General features: G+C 45.6%; 2 protein-coding genes across 8 annotated transcripts in view; both read right to left on the bottom strand.

Moving 5' to 3' along the window:
- The window catches only part of KLHL3 (kelch like family member 3), a 62225-nt gene that overhangs the window by 29440 nt on the left and 17186 nt on the right, over positions 1 to 15599 (bottom strand). For 6 of the 7 annotated variants that reach the window (XR_015276828.1, XR_015276829.1, XR_015276830.1 and 3 more), the window contains 3 exons: positions 10843 to 10959; positions 7788 to 7894; positions 2528 to 2649 (listed from right to left, as the gene is read on the bottom strand). Coding sequence is in view for 3 of the 7 variants with exons in the window: in XM_086852186.1 (XP_086708312.1) it covers positions 2528 to 2649; positions 7788 to 7894; positions 10843 to 10959 (346 nt within the window). In the remaining 4 variants the exon portion in view is untranslated. Of the gene's footprint in view, positions 1 to 2527; positions 2650 to 7118; positions 7288 to 7787; positions 7895 to 10842; positions 10960 to 15599 lie in introns of those variants that run through there. The other variant, XM_023936038.2, reaches the window with a different exon arrangement.
- Positions 1 to 15599, bottom strand: part of HNRNPA0 (heterogeneous nuclear ribonucleoprotein A0) — a 40387-nt gene that overhangs the window by 7926 nt on the left and 16862 nt on the right. The window contains exons 3-5 of the transcript XR_015276832.1: positions 10843 to 10959; positions 7788 to 7894; positions 2528 to 2649 (exon numbers count right to left, since the gene is read on the bottom strand). The gene's annotated coding sequence lies outside the window, so the exon portion shown is untranslated. The remainder of the gene's footprint in view (positions 1 to 2527; positions 2650 to 7787; positions 7895 to 10842; positions 10960 to 15599) is intronic.

Below are 15599 nucleotides of genomic sequence, written 5' to 3'. Positions count from 1 at the left end.
TTTCTTTTCATAATTTTTACAATGATATTACCTGGCATCTGTACTCAGAAACTGCATCTTCCAGCTACTGAGAAAGTCTGAAGAACTCCTTTAAAAAAGCACCCTTGCCCAGCTAGAGAACCAGAACATGTGAGAAGGAAATGGGAGAGCTCAGGAGATACCTGCTGGGAAAAGAGGAAATCTCACTGTGCTCAAGCAGGGCTGCAAAGAAACATCACAGAAACAGCACAGACAGGCACTACTGAGGTGTCCTTCCAGATGGATGGATGACCCAAAGCTGCACAGCAGGAGGATATGATGATGCAAGGGACCAAACCTCACTTCTTTCTAACACTGGCACTGCTAATTCAGACAAGAGACTACAAGGAGCTTAATTTTTGTTGTATTTAGCCTTCACATCATGTGAAGCTTTCCAACAAATCACAGAATATTCACTTCTGTAACCTTTTCTTCTTGTGGCTGGAGGTGAATATTAACCTCTTTATGCCATTTTGTTCAGAGTGAAACACTCAGAGACAGGATGGAAATTTCTCTTTCTACTGGTTTCATAACACAATTATATTAAATTCCATAAAACATTTTCAGCATGAACACTTTAAACATGTAATAAAATTTAAACTAGTCAGTTAATCTTGCAGTAGATCAGCTTCATTTCTTAGCTCCTATGAATTAATTTACCTCTAGCCTGAAGAGTTAATCACAGAGGGGATATTGAAATAAATGCAGTAGTAGAAGGACCTGCTTTACTAGATTGGGAAAAAACACTTAGTATTCAAAACTTATATTTTTTCATCTTACTGTCTGAGAGATGAAAGCCAAAATGTAGCCAGGGATCTACTTTAACTCCCTGGGCCACAGAAGGCAGGCTTTGGTTATGTTTTACTAAAAAAGATGGCTGTGTAATTGCTCAGGAAAGGCAACACCTGGACTTTTCACAGACCTTCTGGGCAGGACAGAGCTGCCTCTCCAGTCTGCTCCAGCTCCCACAGCACTGGTTACACCCAGGTGCAGCTGGAGCACCCAAACACTCCCCTGGGAATGCAGCTGAGGTCATTGCCCCATCCAAGGCAGGCTCAGCAGATGGGATCCCAAGCTCTGCACACCCCACGTGCCAAGTGGGAGCTTCTGGAGCACCCAGTGCCCAGTGTGGAAGGAAAGCACACCTTTCACAAAGCACATGGATACAGCCTCCACACTTCCCACAGAAACAGGGACCAGCCTGAGGGTGTGTAAATGTCATTTCTCCTCCAGCAGTGGGAGATCCCAGAGGTGCAAGGAGCTCCACCCCAGTGCCCCAGTGAGTGATGTTGTGTCAGCCCCTGGTGACCCTGATGGGGGTCACAGAGCAGATGGCCAGGCCAAGCCAGCCACAGCTGGGTTTGAGTCTCAGCTCCTTTGCCATAGTGGCACCTTGAAGGTCCCCTCAGCCTCACTGCAGGGCAACCAGGCTCCACACTCCTACCAGTGTGACAGCTGCCAGGCTGAGAGCACACCTAACAGCCACCTTTGTAAAACCAGAGGGCAGAAGGGGCAAGAAAAGGCTCCCACAGATTCAGGTCATGAAGGATGGTAAAGGGTTGGATTGCAAAGTGGGTCTAGCTCGGAGGTTTGCCCAAACTCCTTCAGGAGGAGCAACAGGTCAGCAAGAACCTGCAGTCTGCCTGAGGGATCAGAGCAGAAGAGCTCACAGCAAGAAGCTCGTTTCAAGCAGAACCGGTCTAATTTTGCCATGTTAATTAGGTCAACAAAACTCTCCAGCATCACTGACAGAGACTTGCTCCCCTGGCAATGTCCAAGTCAAAGTGAGGAAGACAACAGGCTCAAACTGCCACTTACAAACAAAAGAGACCAACTGAAAAGCACGTCCACACACAAGCTCTCAGCATCCCTCCCAGGCATCAGTGGCTAAGTGCAGAGCCTTTTTCTTACCACAAATACAAATAGAGTCAAAGAAAGAGCTTTACCAGCAGCCACAGCCACGTGACACTGAAAAACACTATTCCTGAGCACCCTGCTTTATTTGAAGGCCGCCTTTCAATTACTCTTTCCACTTCTGAACAAATATTTACCACTCAGAAATTCAAGACAGAGCGCACACACAAAAAAAGAAGAATGTCCTCGTTTGAACAATCTATTCTACTCAAAGCTCCATGAAACAACTCAAACTACCCAGAAGAATTTAAAAACTAACAGCCACATTCCTCTGCCATGGCCTCAAAACATTTGACTCACTGCTTGAGTCTATTCTGACCTTCGACAGACTGACCCACAAGTCAGCACAGCTTCTTGGAAGGCAAATGCCTGCTCTTGTTATAAGAGCTCCACACAAAAACTAAATGCAACATGACTTAAGCGTGGGGAAAGCACTAAAGTGCCCCAAGACTAAGCAGAGGCTGGAAGCAGCTCTTTCAAGCTCAACCTTTTACTTTCTGCAGCCTGAGGAGATCCCTCACCCCTGAAGAACCTGTGCCTTTGAGTTTCAAGCTTTTCACTTGGTTCTCCACAGGAGCTGCTGAACCAGACCTACCTGCACATTCTCCTCTGTGACCTCGATCTCAGCGGTGTAGATGTAATCAATCAGCTTCCTCAGGGTCTGCCCATCAACATCTTTTATCTCAATCTTCTTGGCCTTACTTTCAGACATGTCTCCTGAAATTAATTTCAAAAGGACAGTTACAGTTTGCTCTGCAGGACCTTGCTCCCCACACATCCAGCACATTCTCCTAGTGTGCCAAGATTGCCTGGCACTATCCCTCACCATAAAAGAACCATCACTGAGATTCTCAGAAGCCTCCTAATGCCACCTAAAAAACAACTCAAGTTTGAGGACTCTGATGTAAAACAACATAAATGAGCAAATGCAACAAACTCAATTTCTTGACAGAAAAGAGCCTGCCATGGTTCACCCGCATTCAAACAAATATAAGAGCTAAAAATAAACCCTCAGTATGTCCCTCAATCATGTCTCAGTACAGGGACAGACTCAAAGAGACTGTGGATGGATCTTATAGAGGCCTTTGAGAAACACATTTTTATCTATATTTTTAATAAATATATTAAAATGTTTTATATATATATATATACATATGGATAGAATGATTATGTTGCAATAGCTACATTAGGGCATTTTGTGGTATACCCCACATTAAAAGCAATGCAGTGTAATTCTCTTTCTTTAAAAAGAAGCTGAAACCTGCTCAGGAAAACAAGCACACAGCCAGCAGTTACACCCAGCATGCAGCAAGCTTCTCTCCTAAATTATCCTGCTGTAACCCATCCATCACTTGCACCTTGTGCAAAGCATCCACACAGAAAGATTCACTTCTCATCTCTTACCTTCCCAATCTCACACCTTTGGATCCAAACTTCATCCCTTCTCCAAATCCATAACTCAAAGGCACATGGGACTAGAGCAATAATTTCCTCCCTGAGCATGCAAGTAAAGCCCCATAGCTGTGTAAGAGCCTATTCATTCACCCAGAGCTTTATGCACACCCACAGGAGCAACAGGAGCACATCAGAGGAACAAAAACATGCAGTGGGAAGGAGAAAGGACTCCCCAAGGCCCTTCCAGCATCCCCACACATGGTGACCTCACCAAGGATTTAATCACCAGGATCACCACAGAAAAGAAAGAACAAAGTCCCAAGTGGAAAGAAAATGATAGGTGGAAAAGCAAAACTAAACAAAGGAGAGCATGAAGAAACGTCAATCCTTAAACCTGAGCACCAATAATCACTACTCTCAGAAATCTGGTGACTCAGTACTGCTGTGGGATTAAGTGGAAAAATATTTCCTGCAGCCTATAGAAGTAATTACAGCCTACATCTCCGTGCAGCATTCCACAGGACGTGGCCAGGCACAGTAAGTGCACAGCACAGAGTGAGATGCTAAAGAGGGCCCAAGCTTCAGCAAAACCTGGATCCTGCTAATTGAACTTTGCTGACTTCCCTTATGTGAATAAGGAGGCAAATAATAGGAATGGGGTGGGACCATGAGTGTTAGAACAGTCAACGTCCCAAGAACTGAAATAATATTTGCCCCAAATTCAATTTTTAAAATTGAATAATAAAATGTTATTCAGAGGAGCCCATGAATACAAATGAACCAGTACAAAAGGATAAATGACCTACATTTGGGAGGCCTTCAAAGCAGGTAGGACTTTTTAATTGACAAAATGTCATCTTCACACACTTCCTCCCTGCAAAAAACCCCAAACATCTCTAGAGATTAAAGGATGCTTCTGATGACAAAGCAGTTCCCAGCAGCCTTGTGGTGCTGGAGGTGCCTGTAAGGAGCACCCACCAAATAACCCTGCATGGGGAGGGCAAGTGGAGCCCAGAGCCCTGCAGGACCCTCGGTGTGGGAAGGGGCTCAGCCACACACACCCAGAGATCGATGCAGAAATAGCTTGGAGGGATCAATCTGATAACATCATCTGTCGTGGCATCCATGTGATACAGGCAACAAAAATAAAGGCTGTGTGGGCTTCCCCACCCACCAGCAAGCTGCCAGCCCTGCATACCAACAGCCTCCACTGCCTGCTCAGGACCAGCCCAGGCCCCTGGGAGGGGATTCTTGTGCCCGTGGTCAGACAGGATCTGACTGATTGAGCCCTCCCACTGTCACAGGGTGGACAAGTGTCTAGTGCTGTGGAACAGGGAAGAACCTGGAGACACCACAAGTGAACCAAGGCAGGGGCTGGTGCAGACCAGGAGCAGGCAACAGGCTGCCCCTTGCTCCAAGCACAGACCCAGGGCAAGCCTCAGGAGCAGTGCCATGGGCAGCTGAGTGCCGGATCATTGAGGGCATCTCAGCTCACATCTCTTCAGAAAAAAAACCCTACACCTTCAACCCCACAAAACACAACTCCTAGGGTGTCTTTCATATGTCCAACTCCAGCCCTACCTGACACCTTAATTACAGAATAATTCAAATCACTAGCATGTCTCATGTGTAAAGGCTGTGGGAGAAAGGGGTGCCTGGCACGAGGCACTGCACAGACCCCCAGACCCCACAGTGTCCCTGCACCGCTGCAGCCAGCCACACACAAAGGACAAGGTGTGAGGGAGCAAAGGCAGGCAAAACAGGCAGGGTGGCTCTGTAGGGGACAGAGTTTGCAGACACCAGCCCCTCATGGAAGCATTCCCTTCCTGCACCACATTCAATATCCAGCAGCGCCTTTTCTGCTCCCCTCTTGCTGATCAGGGCGAGAAGAGAGCAGAGCTCTGTTTTGTCACAAGATAAACTACACACAAAACTGCAGCAGCCCATGGTGCTGTGTTTACCTAGCAAAGCAGCCTGCCCTGCCTCCTAAACATTGCATTTCCCAGTGCACAGCCACAGCTTTGGCTGTTCCCTAAGTCACAGATGTGCTGATGAAGAATATGAGTGCATTGGAAAACAAAACCACAGCCTCTCACACATGGAGGGGAGTGCTTTGAACCAGCACTCCCTGCACAGGAGGTTTCTGCTTTCTCCTTCACCACTTCCAAAATTCCTAAGGGATTGGACAGGAGCAGTCCCAGCACTGTCACTGAAGTATTTGTTACCCTTTCTGAAATGATGGTGTTTTCTTCTAAATGGACAGAAATTACTTTTCCAAATCATCCCCACAGAATAGTGCCAACAAGGACCAGCATCCAAAATGCTCTAGAAAACCAGCATGGAAAGGGACACTCAGGAAGTGCTGGGTCCCATCTCCCCTTCAGCAGTGGAAGATACAAATGGAAAACGTGCCTACCCATTTTCAGACTTTCCAGGAATATTTCAAAGAGGAATGGCTAACCAGAGGACACACGATGGCTTAGGAAAGACCCTGAGGTCATCACAAGGTCATTGTCACTCATGTCTCCAAAGTCAGGCCCAGCTGACAGCGGCAGAGCCTGCAGAGCGAGCGTGGGCACAGGTGGATGAGCTGTGGGTCCCAGGGTGGTTCCCTGTTCACAGCTCCACACTGATCACTCACTGCTCACTGCTGGGGGACCCCTCAGTGGGAATTCAGTGTGCACAAGCAGCTCCTGCAAATACCCCCACAGTGCAGCTGAACCCGAGCCCTTGGCTCCATCACTGCTGCACAGTGCAAAAAAACCAAGTTACAACAACCAGCTCGTGCTGGAGCTGTGATTTTAAACTGTCCCCTCGCAGGGAATCCTCATGCAGCTGGAAGGAGATCACATGCTCTGTCTTCACAAGAGAGAGATCCAGACCTTAGGAATTTGGGGATAGCTGGACTGAAAGCAAAGGGAGAGCTGGTCTTTGGCTGACCCTCTGCCTCCAGGGACTTGTCAGGGGGAGGGGACAGGCGGCTGCTGAGGCTGTCACCCAGCCCCGGGGAGCTCCGGAGCCAGCCACATGACGAGTTAGCTGATTACTGTTTAACTCACAGAGTGAGGGATTACACGGCCCAGAGAATTCCTGCATGGAAACATGAGCAGCCCTGCCCACCACCTTCCCACTCAGATGACCTCTAAGGATCAGAGGGTTTTTCCAAGAGGTTTTTCTTTAGTAAACTGTACATCAGGAGCGAGCATCACAAGTTGTGCTCGAGGTGCCCTCACACACAGCTGCTTCTGAGCAGCGTTTGCTCTGGCTCACCACCACAGCCTGTACCAGCTTCAGGACACAGCACCAGTGCCCCAGAAAACACAAATGCTCTCCACCATAGCTCACAACACTGATAAAACCACCATGGGGACTGTCACATCTCGCCTCACATTTTACACCTGAGGTTTTCTCCACACCTCCATTAGAGAAGGGAAAAAAAGCTTCACTAACGACAAGCTCTTTCCTCAGAAATGCTGCATTCCGCTTCCAGCAAAATGAATTAAACTAGATCTAATCTCAAGGCTTTTAAAAGGAAGAAACAAGGCCCAGACCACAAGCAAATGAACATGAAACGGGGAAAAAGCCCCTGAACCTCATTTATGTTGGAGCTCAAGGACAATAACAACCATTCCCTGGGGTGTACAATCATTTTCTTTGTATTTGTCAGTTCCTATCCTGGAAATGAGGGCAAAGAAAGGGAAGGAAGTTAAGGAGTTTCTGACCACACTAACTTTACTAGAATGACTTAAATAAGCTGCTCACTCCCCTCCTTCAGGATGGACATAGCTTACTTTGGGGTTTTTTTGGCTGATCCATCTGGGCACAGCCTTTGAAGGGCACCCGCTCCAGGGATCAGGTGATCAGAGCAGGAATTTTGTCCTCTTCTTCCTTTCTGTCATTACCAAAACACACTGGACTGCAGCAACTCACCCTGTTAAAAAGCTGGGCTGCTAAAACACACTGGGATCAAGAGAACAACAGTGTTATTTCAGGCAGCAGAAAAAAGTGCCATGGGAGATTAAACATCTGTGACTGCCAAATCAGTATCGGCAGGGCTGAGCCTTGAAACTACAACTCCTGTGCCAGCAACTTCTTTGATGTGCACCATGAACATTTAGGGCACTGAGCACATGCTTGATGATAACTTTTTCATGATCCAAGGTCTTGTTAGCGGAAAAAAACGAACCCACAAACCAGTGAGCCAAACCCCACAGCAAGCTCACAGTGCCCCCACATGCTATCTACTCACCCCATAGCCACACAACCACCCCACAGGAATTAGTCAAGGATGACCAGCATCACCCATCAAGTACAGGAAACTGCAGACCCATTTGTACCCCCTCTCTCTCAAGGAAACCCTCTCCTGCCTGCGCTGCAGCTCCTGACAGAGACACAGCCTGAGGGCTGGGGACTGCAATGGCCCATGCAGCCCAAGCACTGTCCGGTGTCAAAAGCAGTACCTGTAAACATGGCACAAAAATAAGGGCTGCAGGCTGCCAGCACCACCCGGTGAGCTTCCATCTCCACGGTTTCAGCCACAATCACCACATCACACAGGAGCCGCTTGCTGTGAAAACACCACGAAAGACAAAGATCATTAACGAATTACTGGTCAGGCAAAAAGCAACATCACTACAGCCCAAAAAGTGGAAGACCCACCATTACAGACACAGTACCTGAGCGTCTGCTAAATCCCAGGGGAAGGTCCTCTAATCCTTCAGTACCAGCTCTATCACTGCTTGCCTACAAAGCAAAGGCTGAATCCTCCTGAGGCTGCAACACTGCCTGTGGTTCTGCTTTCCCAAGGGCAAAAAAGCCTGGAAGCCAAACAAGGCATACAGGCTGCCCAAAAACCAAAGGGTAAGCAGCTCCTTCACCTGTCAAACAAGCAGGGCTTGGAGAAAGCACAGGAGAGCTTAAAGATTTGGGCACTACCTGAGGCCAGGATCTAGTAGATATGTCAGACAAGAAATAGCCACACAGGGGAACACCAGGATCACTTTCATCTTTCCATAGGGAAAAGGTGGAGTGGAAAATGAAGTGATTTCTGTACTTCCTTCCATGCTTTTCACTAAAAAAGTGGTCACCAAAATATGACCTGGCACTGGTAAGTGCAGAGGCTGCCTCAGCCATCTGCCAGAGAGGAGGTATCAATCACTGGAGTTTATCCATGGGCCTGAGGACTTCATTTACCTCATGCATTAGTCTGGGATTAAGAGTCACTGGGATAAAGAACGGGGTTCCAGACAGAAACATAAAAAAAAGCCTTCCAAGCTCCCCCACTGACTCATTGTAGAGCTTTGGAAAAGTCACTTCATTAACGAGTGACCTTTTCTACCCGCCCCACGTATGTCCTTTGAGGATTCATTAGTTAATGTTTGCACAGAGCTTCGCAGATGCCGACAGCAAGAAGTGCTCAGCCTCCCAATAAGTTGGTTTAAGATGCTTAAGCATACAAATGCAAACTAAGGGTGTTCTTTTCAAATGTCAAGCCCGAAAAAGGATCAGTGTCTGTAAATCTAGATGTTGCCTTCTCTTTGGAAATACTTATCTCCATACTGAACTTTGTCTTTAGGAAACTGCATTACCAAATAAACATACACAGAGCTTCTAATGGACCAGCTATGTCTCTACTTCTCCATGCATTGAAATACATGAAAAAAACACTGTGAAATGGAGGGTTACAGTTGGAAATAGGAAGAAAGTAGGAACTGGCAGTCTGTGCTCTCATTCCAGTTTGGAAGGGGGAAGGGCAATGAAGAGAACTCTTTAAGAGCCTCTTAATGGAAGCTTCCTCATTTCTTTTAGCTTATATAAAAGGAGCTCTGTTCAATTTCTCTTTGGGCTATAGTAATCTAAAGTACCACTCATAAAATTAATTTCATCTACATTTGCAAACTAGAAGCCTAAGTGCCACTTAGGGACGTGGTTTAGTGGTGGCCTTAGCGGTGCTGGGTTAAGGGCTGGACTCAACGATATTAGAGGTCTTTTCCAACCTAAAAGATTACCTGATTCTATATAGTATATAGGTTAAAGGCTTATCATGATTTTTCTGGACCCCATGAATGAGATTTCTGGATGCATGTGAAGAGAGAAACTATCATTCAAGGGATCTATTAACACTGATTGCTGACAGCTTAACAGATCTCAAGCTCAGTGCACATTCAAGAGATGTGAAAACCTTATGTTCCACAACAGCAGCAGGAGCCAACAAAAAAAAAGAAAGTGCCTAGAAGATGAAAACATCATACAGGTGCTTAATGGCAGCTTTCATTCTTCTATGTTTTGCCCAAGACACCTAACCACAGGCACTAAGAAACATTGTCTGTCTCCAGTTATTCCCACTATGCTTCAATTAACAAAGAAATAGTAGTGCACAAAAGATTTCTGAATATAGCTGCACAAACCTTTAGTTTCAGATCCTTTGCTTTCAGTACAAAGAAAGGACCAGAAGGATGACAGTAAAAAGTAAAAAAAAAAAAAATACCCTACTTCATATAATGGTTACAGTATTTCCATTTTGTTCCTATGCAACAGAGAATCACTGTCAGATATCTTTGGAAAGAAACATTTCCAATCCTTCTCCACACTAGAGAATGTGTGTATTAGGAAACTATTTAATCTATGGAGAGTAAGTAGCTATTACAGCATCTCTTGATTACTTGGAGTGTGCAGAAGAGCAAAGGGTGTTACCTGCTTTCATCACATCCCCTCAGCAGTTAGGGAGCACGTACATTCATGTGTGTGACACATACATTCCACAAGAACTCTTTTTAAAACTAGAAGGGTGAGTAAGTCTAATGAACTAGTCAGAGAAACGCTTGCTGAACTTCTGTCTGGTTTGTGGGATAACAGCCACTGAGAAATAACTCAGACTGAGCCACTGCCACCACACTGCTGATGTGATGACAGCAGCTTTCAAGGCTGCATTCACAGATATTTTTTCAGCCTCTGTTCTCCCTGTGCCCACACAGCTGTGTAAAGACCAAGGTGTTCTCTTTTGACTAATATCAGGATTTTTCAATTTGCAAGAAGAGAGCTGACATTCTTCCTGGGTACGTGATTTTTTTTTCACCTCTTACTTTGGAATGCTAAGCCCAGACTGAGTGATGCTGTTAGTTAAAGACACTAAGAACAGTACATTAATAATCTTTGGTCTGTAATTATGTGTAGGTGTCCTAATATCTGTAATGTTCTATTACTGGGTTTCAGACCCTTATCTCAGTTAAGAACATAGTTTACAGCTGAATTTGCTGTAAGTAATGGAAAAGACTAAATTAATTATCATCTATAAATGAAGGTTATAGCTCAAATAATGTTTTTGGGAAGACAGAGGTCTGGGACTGGGCAGACCAGCCCACCACAAAATAACTGCATTTTAGCTTCCTATTTGTTGATTAATCCTTTGCATGCAACCATTAGCTGTAATAAAAATGACACAGATTATTTTCTACATCTCTCAATCAGCACAATTTTGCTAAAACAGAGAGGGTGCCCAGTAAGTCAAAAGTGTACCTCCGTAATTCATTCATGACCTTGAAAGCCTTTCTCATGTGAGAGGGATTGACTGTCACTGTACGCTGGTCCTTTTCATCTTCAGCTGCCTCAGAGGAACGGGAACTCTGCTTAATGCTAAAAACAGGGACAAAAAAAAGGAGCAGAAAGTTTGTTTCAATGACACTTTAAAAAACAAACATCCTAAAACTGCAGCACAGGGTATTAAGCATGGAGTTACTCACAAGTCAGTTAGTCAGTTTAGGTGCTCCACAAGAACTGCATCAAAAAATGCAGCTACTTCTGCATGCATGTTGAAAGTCAACTCAGCCCACATTTCAGCCAGCAGGGAAGAAAAGTGAAAAGTGCCAAACACCTGAGGATAAAGCCCAGTCTTACAGGCTTCAGGCCAGGAAAGCAGTATAAGTTGAAACTCAAGACAGAACATAATTGCCTCACTGAGTAGAAATAAAGTTCAGCACTGGGAAGTACAAGAGTACCATGCATTTTTTTAACATTCACAGAGAAAAAGAAGTTTAGCCTTCAATGTCCTATCTGAAAAAGGCAAGTACACAACACATGATTTGTATCTTCTTTAGAGGCAAGTAGAAAAGGGCTATTAAACTCCCTGCACAGCTTTCAAAGCTTTCCTGAAGCCACTTGCTGTTTCAGAAATAGGTCTCTTTATTGCCACTGAAACATATGGAATGAATTATTAAACCTTCCTACCAGAACCACCAGCTACATAGGTAATGTCAAACCGGAGGCACTCAGCTATGTGCTGTGTTTAACCAGGCCAACAGGTGCCTAAGGCACATACGTGTCCTCATTATTTGTTGGGAGCATTGGCTCTCTACACACAATTGACAGAGGGTCAATATCTCTAGCTCCCTGATCTGAAAGCCTGTGAAATCACTCGGAGCTAAAGGCTCCCACCTGCGAAAGGAGCAGCACTTTGAGGCAGGTCTCTGTTCTGCTCACATCCACGGCTCACCCTTCAAACCCCTGGCAGGCAAAGACACACGAGACAAGGCCAGGAGGGCTGTCCATGATGAAAACCAACTCCAAGAGAATGGCAGATCTCAGGATCTCATCGCCCCATGTGCCTGACTGGAGACCTTCTCACACCTTTTCCTTCCAAAGGACAGTCTCCTTCTCCTCCACCTTTGTCTCCTACTCCCCACCACCTTTCTTAGTTGGGCTGGTATGATAAAAAAGGCTGAATTGGGTTAGACCAGCAGCCTGGACAGCCCAGCATCCTGGCTCTCTGATAACCAGAAGGTCTGAAGAAGGGCACAGAGCAGGGAAGTGTGGAAGGATCCTTCCCAGAGCACTCCATCAGCTTCTGTCAAGGTGTGTATGCACACACATATATATCTATATACACACACTTACACAAATTGACTTTCCCTTTGAAAAACATACCATTCACTATTTACAACCCCTTGACAGAGTGAAGCTCTGGCTAACATTACATCCTCCCCATTGCCTGCTCCTGACCAGTGGCTGTCACCATTCACCGTGTCCCTTGACACCACACAAAGCTCTCTGCCCCCCAGCAGTCTTTGGTGCGCTGCACTCCCCTTCCTTGAGGAGCAGGAGGCTGAGCAGCAGCCAAGCTGCACACAGCTCAAATCCACACTTGCATACTGAGCAGCCTCCAGCTTTGTGCCTGAGACAAAGTTAATGCCAAAAAACAGCCAAGTCCAATTCTTTCACTTTGCTGAGTGAGTGAAATATTTTCAGTCATAAGTGAAGCCACAAGGCTGAGCACATCACTCAGCACATGTCCCAGCGAGGGAGACCACTTCCCAGGCTCTGTTGCAGTTGTCATCCAATTAGCTTAGTATGGCTGGGTTAAAAGAAGAAAAATCAGAAGGGAGAATACCTCGTGTTAACTGTTCAGCATTCAAGGGACTGGTACCAGGCAACGACACAAACAGCTTTTCTATCCCTGAAGAAAGCTGAATTCATTCTGTGCCACACATACTGCCAGAGGTGTTCATGGCCATGGAGCTGTGCTGGCACTTGGCTCTTCCCCAGCTCTGCACACTCCAGTGAGGAAGCCTCCTTGCTCCAGGGACACAGCCAAATCCAGCTAAGCCTCAGTGGTGCTTCTATCAAAAGCCTTTACTGAAACTTTAGGCCAGGTGAAGTCTGACCACAGCTTTCAACACCCCAGCATAAACCCTTGGTTTTCAAACAGCTTGGTTTTCAAACCTGCCCATGTGGCACTACTGAGCCAAAAAGGGAAAAAAGGCTCTGAAAGTGCAAGTGACTTCATGGAGCTTTCAGACTCCAAAGCTGGAACACCTACAGGAAGCAAGCAAAGTAAACAAAAAAAGACCAAAAAAAAAAAAAAAAAAAAAAAAATAATAAAAAGAAAGTGAAACTAAAAGGGAGTGTCAGGGAGAGCCACTCCTGCTCCTGGGGCAGGACAGCTGGATCACCACAGGACACCGCCCTGGGCAGCCTCACAGACACCTCACCAACCCAAAATCAAGCGAGCCATGCACACAAAAATCATGGGGGCTCTTTAATAAAAACAAGCACACTGCTGAGATTTATTTATTAGCTCTCTGGAGCCAGAGACCAAAGATGTTAAAACTTTTCTGCTGGCAAAAGATACAGTTCAAAGAACACAGCAAGTTTCACTGAACACCAAAGTAAATGTCAGGTCAACAAGCCTTCATAAAGCCTCAACTCCACCAACGTTTGTCTGTGTATTTTAAAAGCAAAAAAAACTTGCTTCAGGATTTTGGAAAAAGATCAATCAACTCTTCCTAAAAAGCAGGAAATATACTTTTTTAAAAAAACATCCTAAGAGATGTCCTCAACTTAATTAAAAGGGGCAGATTTAAGAATTTGCCAAAGGCTTACCATGAGAAAATACTGCATATTGTCTGGTAAAAAAACTTGTTTCAAAAAAGATCAAGACGTGCTATTTAAAGTTTTTTCCAAGTGACTCATATCAAAAAAACAGATTTGAAGAATTAATGGGTAAGAGCCTTTAACTCATCTCTAAGACTGATTCAGCTAGCATAGAATTGTGTTCCAGTAACAGACAGAGGAGGATTTTATCTGGGAGAGATATTTTACACCTCCATGCACATACTCTCAGAGATCACTGACACATTTCCAACATAAAAATGCAAGAACCTGAATGCTCCAAGCAAATGCTCCCTGTCAGAAAGCAAAAGCTGCCCCTGAGAAAACCAAACCATTACATTTCACAGCCTTTTCTGAGATTTGTCCCTCCACAAGGCTAAGAATTATTACATTTATTACACTGTTGTTATTTTAATGGATTAAAGCAAAAGAGCAATAGGGTCCTCTGATCAAAGGTACCATCCAAGACCAACTGGACATGCTAGAGCCCCTCCACTCCATGACCACAGGGACATTGCCCACATTTGCCAAGCTGATGTCCTACTAGAGCAGCAGGACTCGTGAGCCAGCTGCCAGGAGCAATTTGTTCTATTCCTGGGCTATCCGAGGCCATGCACTGAGTGAATGGACAAATGATTTAATTTCCCTGGGCCAGATGAACATCCTCTTTACAGACACGGCAGGATTCTCCTAAAATGAGCAGAGAGGCTCTTAGTTTCAGACAGTGCCAACCCCACTTCCCCCTCCTGCATGGCCTTTCAATGATGTCCCCAGGCAGAACAAATGAACCCCAATTTGAAGGTCCTCAATTAAGCCAGTGAAGCTAATCACCACCCTGTTGACACGGTGTTCCTCCTCTCCAGGACCCCCTAGCAGAGCTGGGCTCAGGTTGCCAGGGTTCCCAGCCCAGCTCCTGCCTGAGCGTGGCCACAACCCAGCTGACAAAAAGGTATTTTGAAAACCCATAACCCACCGTTCTGCTGCCCGCATGTAACTATAAAGTTGGGTTGCCTTAGTTACCAGCAGTAATTACAGATGTCTTTGTAGATTATGTGAAAGAATAAAAGCTTTCCTTAGAGATAAACTGTGTCCTGGCAAGATTATTGCCGTGCAGAGAGCTGGTAAACCCCAGGAACAAAAATCCCAGCTCTGCCAAATGCAATTCTAACACTGGCTTTATGGGAGCCAGGAGTTCACCCTGCAGGAAGGGCAGATCTCAAACACAGTCTCCTTCAGAGCACAGAAGGGCGAGTTTCTGCCCATGTTTCTGGGAGAACAGACTCCAGGCTCAGCTCCTAACCCAACATGAACACAGAGGTTCCCCCTCCACCAGGCTCTCACACTGGGGAGGTGATGGGACTACAGATGTGTACACCCAGATGTGCAGCCCAGCTTTGTGCACTCTGCATCACTGGGGGCTGCTCTCCTCTCCTGCCTGAGCACCACAGGCTGAGCTCTGCTCTCCTGGTTGGCCCCTAACACTGCAGAGCTTCAGCACCACAAGCTTGGCCAAAGACTTCAGTCGGGCTCAGTGTCCTGAACCGGCAATCCAGCACCTCTGTACAGCCTCATATCCCTGTATTAACTTAAAAGTGCCTGCTATTTGTATTTCCAAAGCCTGTGGAGCTTCTTTGTGGGATATGTAAGAATCATCACCAGAAAATGCTAACCTACAGTTTCTGAGAGGTTTGACATCACTGATCTAAAAACCTGACAGATGCCCAGTAACAGTTAGTAGACTTCAAAACTTTAATACCTCTACAAGGACAATGGAGACCAAAGTATTAGTTTTAGTCTAAGCACAATGAAAAATCATTTTACTTTAACTGGCCTAATTCTCTGTTTAGAATCAATATCGCAAATCACTGGGCAAATACATTTTGCTCAAT

This window comes from Cyanistes caeruleus, chromosome 15 (genome assembly GCF_971803275.1).
Source record: "Cyanistes caeruleus chromosome 15, bCyaCae1.hap1.1, whole genome shotgun sequence".
Taxonomy (NCBI): domain Eukaryota; kingdom Metazoa; phylum Chordata; class Aves; order Passeriformes; family Paridae; genus Cyanistes; species Cyanistes caeruleus.
Note: the sequence above shows the minus strand (reverse complement) of the source record. Positions and strands in the feature narration are given on the sequence as shown.